This window comes from Staurois parvus, unplaced genomic scaffold (genome assembly GCF_062004578.1).
Source record: "Staurois parvus isolate SC_StPar_1 unplaced genomic scaffold, SC_StPar_1.0 ptg003600l, whole genome shotgun sequence".
Taxonomy (NCBI): domain Eukaryota; kingdom Metazoa; phylum Chordata; class Amphibia; order Anura; family Ranidae; genus Staurois; species Staurois parvus.
This window is the reverse complement of record NW_028321396.1, coordinates 50,746-62,325: the sequence shown is the minus strand read 5'-3', so window position 1 is coordinate 62,325 and position 11,580 is coordinate 50,746. Positions and strand designations below refer to the sequence as shown.

Below are 11,580 nucleotides of genomic sequence, written 5' to 3'. Positions count from 1 at the left end.
TCATCTCCACACCCAATGGCTGGAACTAACATGCATGATGGATGGGAGGTGGAGCCACTAATGGAGGTCACCTCATCCACCTGGAGATCACCAGAGAAGATGACTAGATTCATCCCTATACTGAAATCAGATCCACATGGAGTGCACTACACAAGATGCATGGAGGAGGGGAATCTCACAGCGCTGATCAATGATTGGATCGTGTACAATCGATGCTCAGTCATGCCAGCAGGAGAGATTTATTTTTGGGCTCAGAACAACAATGTACTCGCTGTACAAACCAGAGAACTCAGTGCAGGGATGGTGATAACCCCTCATAATGGGCACAGTGGGTGTACAAACCAGATAACTCAGCACAGGGATGGTGATAACCCCTCATAATGGGCACAGCGGGCGTACAGACCCAGGAACTCAGCACAGGGATGGTGGGAACCCCTTATAATGGGCACCGTGGGTGTACAGACCTGGGAACTAAGCACAGGGATGGTGGGAACCCCTCATAATGGGAACAGCGGGCGTACAGGCCTCGGGAACTGGGCACAGGGATGGTGGGAACTCCTCATAATGGGAACAGCAGGCACACAGACCAAGGAACTCAGCACAGGTATGGTGGGAACCCCTCATAATGGGCACAGCGGGCGTACAGACCCGGGAACTCAGCACAGGGATGGTGGGAACCCCTCATAATGGGCACAGGGATGGTGGGAACCCCTCATAATGGGCACAGGGATGGTGGAAACCCCTCATAATGGGTGCAGCAGGCGTACAGGCCCGGGAACTCAGCACAGGGATGGTGGGAACCTCTCTTAATGGGCACAGCGTGGAATATTTAGTAGCCAGGAAATGTCACGGATGGACTTATTGCACAGGTGGCCACCTATCACGGGACCACGCTTGGAGTCACTGAGCTCCTGAGAGCGACCCATTCTTTCACCAATGTTTGTAGAAGCCGTCCTGCATGCCTAGGGGATGGATTGTATACACCTGTGTCCATGGAGGGGATTGGAACACCTGAATCACATGATATGGAGGGGATTGGAACACCTGAATCACATGATATGGAGGGGATTGGAGCACCTGAATCACATGATATGGAGGGGATTGGAGCACCTGAATCACATGCTATGGAAGGGATTGGCGCACCTGAATCACATGCTATGGAGGGGATTGGAGCACCTGAATCACATGATATGGAGGGGATTGGAGCACCTGAATCACATGATATGGAGGGGATTGGAGCACCTGAATCACATGATTTGGAGGGGACGGGTCCCAATACTTTGGGGCAATATAGTGTATGTCTGTTGTCTGACAGCCTCCCGAATTACACTCACTGAAGAGTTAGGGGGCCCCTAACACCAACTGCAAGATGAGCTGTGATTGGTTGGGGTAGAGATCATGTCATCCTTACTTCTCACCTTGGGCGGAGGCCACTGAGCAATTGTGAAAATACAAGGCAGTTTCTGAATGGTGGAGGGCCAACACTCTTCTGTGCCTATATTGGCCATGGATGGTAGAACCATTTCAATAAATTCCTGCCTTCCATCCCCCCTCCCCCCAATATTTGGTGGTGCGGCACATTCGTGGTTTTGGTGTTTGTTCTCTTCTTACTGTAACCAGATGTTGGAGGACAAACATGGCGGAGACATGCCAGCCAGGGGAGAGCTATAGCTGAGAAAGCCTATAGACTTCAATGCGGAATGCTGAGGATCATGGGAAGTGTGGGTTTTCACACAGAATTGGGGGTGTATTGACCTTTCCAATAGGACATTGAGGAAGGGGAGTGGTGGAACAGCGTTTACCATCCTGCACCAGAAAGCTTGTCCTCCGTGCAGTGCAGGTGGTGGGATGCGCACATAGATCATCCATGGGGTGAGTGAGCAGAGACAGGGACACCCCAGACCACAGCGATCACATCTGCACCTTCACCACAGGGAGAAGAGGGCATCCTCTCACCCTTTACTTCCACCCCCAATCACTGGAGGCATTCTGTGGAAAAGATCAAGGGCCCGGCCCCTCACCCCCACAGGGACTGGTGAGGGCTCACTGCTAGCAGGGACAGTTACTGGAAGCAGGACATTCAGTAAACCAGCATACTGGTTACTGACATCTTCTGTGCACAAATGCTCATCCGCTTCCTGCCCGCCCTATAGCAGATAAACTGAGAGGCAGGGGTGTGCAAGATCACATATGTAATTTTGCATGGGGGGGGGGGGGGGTATTAGCCACGCATGCACCCTACCCGCTCCATTATTTGCAACAGTCAAGCATCAGGTCCTCATCCAGTGATTACCGAGCATCTCCGGTTGGTTTACAAACAGTTCTCCCTGTCAACTCAGGCACACTGCACAGCCATCCTGATCAGTGTGATTACAGTGAAGCACCAACACCCCACCCCCTAGTAAAAAATACACTCCCAGCACAGTCAACCCATTCCTGCCCAGTGTTGGGGCTTTTTTTCCCCTCAGGAGAGGAAGTGGTTAAAAAGGGCCCCAACAATAGCCAGCAGAAGGACATACAGGACTGTCCCTTCCATTTCTATGGACAGTACCTACCCCACCCAGCTCAGGCCTAGCATAGCCACCATTCCTGCACACTGGCAGTCCAGTCCCGGCAGTATCAGGCCAAGCTTTGCCACTCACCGTCATTCAAGGTGGTGCCGTCACCAGTTAGGTTGATCTGGTCATCACACGCTTAGTCCTTGCTGTTAGTGATCGGTTGGAATTCCCTTTGCCGACTGGTTTGGGGCTTTTGTTCTGGAGCCATTGTTGGGTAATAGAAGTTTGCCAGGCTTCACCATTTACTTGCCTTGTACATTCATCCTGGCAAGCCAGAGGGGCCGAGGCCCTTGAGGAGGTAGAGGCAAAGACCAGAGGAACCATCTTATATGGCAGCTCCTGCAGGGCTCTACTACATGCCGTGGTGAGAGGTTCATGACTTCCTGTCCTGGAGGTCATGAACTCACTGTAGTGAGTCTGTAGAAAGGTGTGGTCACCCTAGCTCAGACAACACCCCCTTAATCTCCACAACTAGATGGTGCAAGCCAACAATTTTGGCTCAGACTAGGAGATGTTGGATGAGTTTCAGAGCAGAGTCGTCATCGTCCCTCTGACCTCCCATTCCCCAAGTGCCAGCCTTCAGATCCAAACCCGTCACCTTTATCCTCCATGGTGCCCTTGTGGCCCCATACACCTGACCTCAACTTCTGTCCACTGATGTGTATTGGAACATCTGAGACCCCCCCCCCCCATATCTAGATGTTAGGAATCCACAACTTTATAACATTGCCACCTATATAAATAAGCAAGAGATCAGATTAAATGAGAAGGTCTTTATTTTTGCACAGACAGTACACATTGCGGCTTTTTCAGAGACTTCACGATGAGCACCGTGCACACAGCAACTACTAGAAGACTGAGACATCCCACAGCCACCAACCACCAGAGCTCTGTGGGGGCAGGCCCCTCCTTCACTGCAGCTGTGATGTCACTTTGTTGTGGCCCAATCACAAGCAGAGGTCCCAGAGAAGTCACCGATTGTTCCTCTTCCATGTTTGGTTCTGTGGGAGAAGCAGATTGGGTCAGGTGACATCTCTACAACCTTTGATTTTCATTGCCATGAGTCCTTATTGGGGGAATCTCCCCTCTATATTCTAGTTATGGGACCAGCAAGGGCCACTACAGTAATGTGAAGCCATCAGGGTTCTAGCCTTCCATGCATTGCCACCTGTGTTCCTCACATCCCTGGTCACTTGCAGTGACCTCTAAAATGGCATCATAGACCCCTGGACTAAAGACAAGGGCTGGCTCTATTCAGCCCCCTGCAGAAGGAGAAAGACAAATCCTCTCCAGCAAAAACCAGATACTGATCCCTTCTGAGACTGACACTGCAGTTACTCCAGTCAGGGGAGCACCACAAGCTGCCATATCACCAGTGCACCCCACCCTCCCAAAATAGGGTGTGGAGTCCCTGTCCAAGCTCTGAGGGTATTCCCACACATTTGTACCATGAGAGATCCATTAGCAATCAGTTTCTCAGCACACCCCCATTAAAAAAAGGAGCCCCTTTGATCCAGTGATCACCCAAGGCCATACCATTGTGTACAGCAGCCTCATGTTAAGAACTCACCATCTAAGGCTTCCCTCTTCCCAAAGGTTCTTGGTCTTCTAAATTGGCTCCTTCCTCCTGTCAGGCCAGTAGGGTTTCTGCAGGTACCTGGTGTCCCACAACACTGACAGATACTGCTGGGGCCCTCAACTGCAGACCAGCTAGAGAAGACAAGCCAATGTCAGTGTCACAGCCTGGGTTTTAGAAGATGTACTGGAAGCATGAAGACAAACTGTTGGGTACTTCGACATTTACCTCATGTTGAAAGGACTTGGTACTGTAGCTTAATGTGCCCTATTGCATCAGGAGGGATTGGCCCCAAGTGTACTAGGAGCACATAATGGGGGGATTGAAGTACAGTCTGGGTTTCAAATACTCTTAAACCCCAATCTGGTATCCTTCCCAAATAGAAGGTTCTACATGCTGGGGGGGGGGGGGGGGGCCCTTGGAGCTGACCAGTGTCTGAGATTTAGGATCACCATAGCCATAACTGATCATGCTGGTACTGAAGATTTTAGGCCAACCATTGGCCCAAGCAGTTACTTGTCTAAGCCAGTCATGTAACCAGTGCACATGGTATGGGAAGGGCCCCAAAATAATGCCTGTGCACCATTCCATTTAGACAGTTTGTTTCAGGAATCCACCCTGTTGTATGTGAATGAAGTTTTCTCCAATCACTGGTTACTAGATCCATGCAGAAGTGACTCCATTACACAGACAAGATGCTATGAAAAGCAGTAATTCATGGACCCCCAACCATTGAAGAGTCTCACCTGTTGGCAGCTTTGCTATAGGAACAGGCCTTGTTCATGGGATCAGGAACCTGGGTGGCAGCAGCAGCTCTCAGGTAACAGGTTATATAGATCTGGAAGAAGAAGGTTTTAATAGGTTGAGTTGGTTGCACAGATCAGGGCCTTGTAGAAATATTTAGAGAGTGCTCACCAGAGATGCATCATTTCCTAGGAATCGAAAGGCATCCACCGTGAACTGTAGAGTGTTTGACTGGACCCTTGGAATGATAAAGGCTGAGGAGGAGTCAGCTTGTGTTCCATCAACCAGACAGCTGCAGAAAAATGGTCACTTAAACAAAACTGGGTCATATGGCAAGCCCTCTCCCCCCACTGAAGGAACATACCCATTGTCTGAAATAAGGTCATAACTTGGAGAAGAGGTGGCATCAGGAGATATGGTGGCCACACATCGGTCAACATACACGATCATGGCAATTTGGTTGCGAGTATCCACAGAGGCCTGTATGTGGATCATATCTCCAAGCTGGTAGATGGGAGAACGTCTGGGACCACTCCAGTCCTCTATACAGAAGAAAGGGATTAGTAAATGTAAAACCATCCCCCCTCCCTTCCAATCACCCATATTCCTCACCAGTCATCAGGACCAAAGAGAAGGACAGCCTTTCTTCTGAGGACACAGTGCTGCTGAATGGAACCCAGGTTGGCTTAATGGCTTGGCTGCTCACATTACCGTGCCTACATAGAACCCAATCATGGTCAGTAATGAGTCATTTAGTGTCACAAAGTCCTATACATGTCCTGTCCATCACTGACTTGGCTGAGGGTTGTCATCCTGGTTACAACTACACAATCCAACAAGTTAAAGGAAGGCCGTCTGGTTGATTCCTTGAAGGACAGTGACAAAATGAAGTGATAGTGAAGCCATAATTGGGACAACATTCCTGAGGCCTGCATCTCTAGAGTGACCATGAGCAACTGCCATATTGTCCCTAGTTCCCTTTCAAACCTGGTTAAACCGATATCTTCACGATCACCCCAACATTGCTAAAGATGACATTTTAAAGATTCCAGGGACAATAAGAGGGAGCCCCATCATTACCATGAGGTTCTCCAACATAACAAAACTTAAGCAATCCTATCATTGTCAAAGCTGATCCTCCCATGAATACATTCTTAGCAAGAGGAAATTGGTCATCACTGCAGTAGAAGGGTCAGGTTGCAGTCACAGGATATAAAGCCCATTGATGTCAAGAGCAGCTAGCCAAGGTGTACCTAAAGCCATCTGTTGAGCCTATAATGTTCAAGTGGACTGCCAGTGCAAACCAGCTAGGTGTAGCACTACCCCCTCGAGTCAAATATTTGGGTCCCCTTATAGTCCTGAAGCACTAGACATTTACTTCCAGCCTCTCACACCAAAGACTGCAAACAGTCCTTGAACTTTTGTTTTCTGGATTTTATTAGGGATTGAAACTTGGATGAAGGATACCCAAGGAACTGCAAAACTGAGGACAACTTCCTGGAACTATGTGCAAGTGCTCAGAAGGGTTCTCCTCTTGGAGAGCTATCCAGCCTCTCCCTGCATACCACCTAAGACCCCAGATGAAATTTATTCACCCAGCTGCCTGAGGGAATCCCTGGGCAAGAGGACCCAAAAGCTGCCACTTTAGATGAAAGCAGTCCCAGATGGGGGCTAGTCAGGTTTCCCACCCAAATGCCCCCTCCTCTTATCCAGCCCCTGTGGGGTTACTCAGTTTAAGGCAGCCACCAACATAAGCTCTGAGACTGAGCCAACTCCTTCCGCTCTTCCCAGGCTGTCCCTCAGGGGATGAGAAAGCTGAGAGATCATCCCTTCCAGCTGCTTGGCAGGACCCTCTCCATCTTCCACCCAAACTCTACCTGTTTGAGCAGGCTTGGTCACTCTTAAGGGCTGTATTGACCCCTATGTCAAGCCTCCTGTTTGCTCTCAAGGGATCCTGGCCAATCCCCCACAGACCAGCTCCCTCTCACCCACTGAATTCAGGAGTGGGTTCCAAGTCTCTAGATCAGGGGGGGAAGTTTGAGAGCCAATCTTCAGAGCCCCTCAGCCCTAACCCAAATGCCATCCCTCTTTCTCCCTGGCTGCTACTCCGCCGTCTAAGAATTAACTTGGCTCCCCCTAGCTACCTAGGAGGGGGACACACAGAAAAGGACATATATGGGATTTATCTTGCCATATGTCCCTGCCAAGATTTCCAACAGAGGGTTCAACCTCACGCTGTCCAAAGATTGACCAGATGCTGAACATAGCCTGGGACCTGCATGGCACCCTAGTGTAGGCTCATCCAGCAGTGTTGACTCACCGGTAGTAGAAGCACATTATGGGGACCACAGCTGGGTTGGTTCTGATGATTGGGATGGAGGAGGTTGGGCTGTACGTCAGGTTGGTGGTGTAGATCACCCAGTCTTGAATCATCTGTGCAGAGGAAAAATAAATAAAAGGGGGAGTGATACAACATAAGCTACCATCATGGGAATCCACCATTATTTGGCCAATTTGAGACCAGGCACCAAGCCACCAAACTAAGACCAGGAATGAAGCCACTGTTTGACCCATTTCTAAGACCAGGCACGAAACATAAGGATTTGCGTCACAGGAGTCACAAGCTTCTCAGATTAGCAACTCAGCACAGCTAGGAACAGCAACCCCCTTACTGCATGACAGGTTCTCATGTGGCTTCATGCCACCAGCATGCAAGTATTATATAAAAAAAAAAAAAAAAAAAAAAAAAACCACACACACACAACCACACTAAACATTTACCTCCCCCTTCCAGCAAATGATGAACATAACAGGGGAGACTTACCCATCTACATATTACACGGTTTACACTACTTACTGACCCAAAACAAGCATGCAGCAAGTAAACACCCGCTGGCTGGCAGCTTTTTAGAGTGACAGCACTCCCATAAGATCTGTGCGTTAAGGAAAGTTTTTGGAGTGCAGAACCCCCATCAGGTTAATTTGTATCCTATGGGGATACTGGTTCTGGTGACAACCATGGACTTCCCCACTTACTGTTTTAGGCTCCATACACTGGTGGGGCAGTTTAATGACACTGGTAACATTAGCTGTATAAAGGCAAGTAAAAAACACGTGTTTCAGCATTTAGTGGCTTTTTTTTTTTAACCCCCCCCCCCCATTTTCTTTTTTTTGGAGAAAGTCTAAAAATAGCAGTTTGTCATGTTTTTTAGCTGTAAAAGTGTTCTAATGCCAGAAAAACCTCCAGTCTGTATGGACACGTAGGATAACATGCTGAGGAGTTCACTGTGTCAAAAAAAGTCAAACAGCTGCTGTAAAAACATCCCGTGTGTGAGGACTTCGATATGAGAGAAACCTCCCCAATAGGACACAAATGGCAAAAAAACCCAAACAGGGGTTCTAACCTAAAACATTTGGGATTTTTAAGTCCCTAACAGTTCTACTGTACCTCACACCAATATAGACAGTGGAAAAAATGGTTTTGGTTAAACATGCAGAAAATGTCAACCCCAAAAATTAGAAGGGGGGGGGGGTGTGGACAGGACAACCATGGGAGAAAGTCCATCTCAATGGACCATTAGCTACACAATCATTTGGACAAACCTGCAGTACAGGAACCAGGTGGGTGAAGTCAGAAAAGGGTAGGTGAAGGCCAGCCATGGACCTGTAGAAGGAGGCGACGACCATGGAGGGCCATCTATTCTATTACACGGACCCGCGGGAGGCGACGACCATGGAGGGCCATCTATTCTATTACACGGACCCACGGGAGGGGGAAGACCATGGAGGGCCATCTATTCTATTACATGGACCCACGGGAGGGGGAAGACCATGGAGGGACATCTATTCTATTACATGGACCCACGGGAGGGGGAAGACCATGGAGGGACATCTATTCTATTACATGGACCCACGGGAGGGGGAAGACCATGGAGGGACATCTATTCTATTACATGGACCCACGGGAGGGGGAAGACCATGGAGGGACATCTATTCTATTACATGGACCCACGGGAGGGGGAAGACCATGGAGGGACATCTATTCTATTACATGGACCCACGGGAGGGGGAAGACCATGGAGGGACATCTATTCTATTACATGGACCCACGGGAGGGGGAAGACCATGGAGGGACATCTATTCTATTACATGGACCCACGGGAGGGGGAAGACCATGGAGGGACATCTATTCTATTACATGGACCCACGGGAGGGGGAAGACCATGGAGGGACATCTATTCTATTACATGGACCCACGGGAGGGGGAAGACCATGGAGGGACATCTATTCTATTACATGGACCCACGGGAGGGGGAAGACCATGGAGGGACATCTATTCTATTACATGGACCCACGGGAGGGGGAAGACCATGGAGGGACATCTATTCTATTACACGGACCCGCGGGAGGGGGAAGACCATGGAGGGACATCTATTCTATTACACGGACCCGCGGGAGGGGGAAGACCATGGAGGGACATCTATTCTATTACACGGACCCGCGGGAGGTGAAGACCATGGAGGGACATCTATTCTATTACATGGACACAAGGGTACCATTGAAGATTACCTGCACAGTGTTGCCACAGTCCTGGAAGTTGATCTGGAAAGTAATCATGGAGTCACTTTGGGAGTTGGGTTTGCAGCCTCGGGACCCCAGACTCAGATCAGAAGGTTGGATCAGCTTCCCAATCCCATAGAAATCCCTCTGGACATTGACCACCATGGTGTCCTCTCCACACTGGATACTGATAGGGGAGCTCACACGCTGAATATCTCTAACTCCACCAACACGTCCAGCAGGTGAACCCCATGGAACTCCACCCATAGAAGTTCCACCTCTAGGAGCCCCAACCCCCACAACTGAAGGATGGGCATTCCACTCTCTGGAGCCCCATCTAGAAGAGCCCTGGCCAGGCGGAGCCCGCTGGTAGTTCCTCCACCAATCTGATTGGCGGCCATGTCTCACCAAGGCTCCACCACAGCCAAACTCTGAGCAATACACCAGAGCGAGGACCATCACCCAACTACCCTTCACCAGAAACCCCATCCTGTCCATAGGAGGCACCACAATGAGAGAGGAGAAGAGAGCCGTCCTTTATACCCCGCCCACTAACCACTAATACTCCCAGCTGGGGCCAATCATCTCCACACCCAATGGCTGGAACTAACATGCATGATGGATGGGAGGTGGAGCCACTAATGGAGGTCACCTCATCCACCTGGAGATCACCGGAGAAGAAGACTAGATTCATCCCTATACTGAAATCAGATCCACATGGAGTGCACTACACAAGATGCATGGAGGAGGGGAATCTCACAGTGCTGATCAATGATTGGATCGTGTACAATCGATGCTACACCACAATACTAATGTCAGTTATGCCAGCAGGAGAGATTTATTTTGGGGCTCAGAAGAACAATGGACTCGCTGTACAAACCAGAGAACTCAGTGTAGGGATGGTGATAACCCCTCATAATTGGCACAGTGGGTGTACAGACCAAAGAACTCCGCACAGGGATGGTGGGAACCCTTCATAATGGGCACAGCGGGTGTACAGACTTGTGAACTCAGCACAGGGATGGTGATAACCCCTCATAATGGGCACAGTGGGTGTACAAACCAGAGAACTCAGCACAGGGATGGTGATAACCCCTCATAATGGGCACAGTGGGTGTACAGAGCCGGGAACTCAGCACAGGGATGGTGATAACCCCTCATAATAGGCACAGAGGGTGTACAGACCCGGGAGCTCGGCACAGGGATGTGGGAACTCCTCATAATGGGCACAGCGGGTGTACAAAACTGGCAACTCTGCACAGGGATGGTGGGAACCCCTCATAATGGGCACAGCAGGTGTACAGACCCGGGAAATCATCACATGGATGGTGAGAACCCCTCATAATAGGCAGTGCAGGTGTACAGACCCGGGAACTCAGCACAGCAATGGTGGGAACCGCTCATAATGGGCACAGCGAGTGTACAGACCCAGGAACTCAAAACAGGGATGGTGGGAACCCTTCATAATGGGCACAGCGTGTGTACAGACCCTGGAACTCAGCACAGGGATGGTGGGAACCCTTCATAATGGGCACAGCAGGTGTACAGACCCGGGAACTAAGTACATGGATGGTGGGAACCCCTCATAATGGGCACAGCGGGTGTACAGAAATGGGAACTCTGCACAGGGATGGTGGGAACCCCTCATAATGGGCACAGTCATAATGGGCACAGTGAGCGTACAGAGTCGGGAACTCGGCACAGGGATGGTGGGAACCCCTCATAATGGGCACAGCGTGGAATATTTAGTAGACAGGAAATGTCACGGATGGACTTATTGCCCAGGTGGCCACCTATCACGGGACCACGCTTGGACTCACGGAGCTCCTGAGAGCGACCCATTCTTTCACCAATGTTTGTAGAAGCCGTCTGCATGCCTAGGGGCTTGATTGTATACACCTGTGTCCATGGAGGGGATAGGAACACCTGAATCACATGATATGGAGGGGATTAGAAAACCTGAATCACATGATATGGAGGGGATTGGAACACCTGAATCACATGATTGGAAGGGGAATGGAACACCTGAATCACATGATTGGGAGGGGATTGGAACACCTGAATCACATGATATGGAGGGGATTGGAACACCTGAATCACATGATTGGGAGGGGATTGGGACACCTGAATCACATGATTGGG

At 49.9% G+C, this 11,580-nt stretch overlaps 1 protein-coding gene across 1 annotated transcript; it reads right to left on the bottom strand.

The window, feature by feature from the left end:
* Window positions 1-3,316: 3,316 nt before the first annotated feature.
* Window positions 3,317-10,281, bottom strand: LOC149427660 (zona pellucida sperm-binding protein 3-like). The gene is made up of 8 exons (XM_089667807.1): window positions 9,448-10,281; window positions 7,199-7,311; window positions 5,491-5,594; window positions 5,243-5,420; window positions 5,050-5,170; window positions 4,881-4,972; window positions 4,129-4,268; window positions 3,317-3,559 (listed from the first exon to the last, which is right to left on the bottom strand). Exons 1-8 carry the CDS (start codon window positions 9,934-9,936, stop codon window positions 3,333-3,335), a joined length of 1,464 nt encoding a protein of 487 aa, XP_089523933.1. The 5' UTR covers window positions 9,937-10,281; the 3' UTR covers window positions 3,317-3,332.
* Window positions 10,282-11,580: the final 1,299 nt, after the last annotated feature.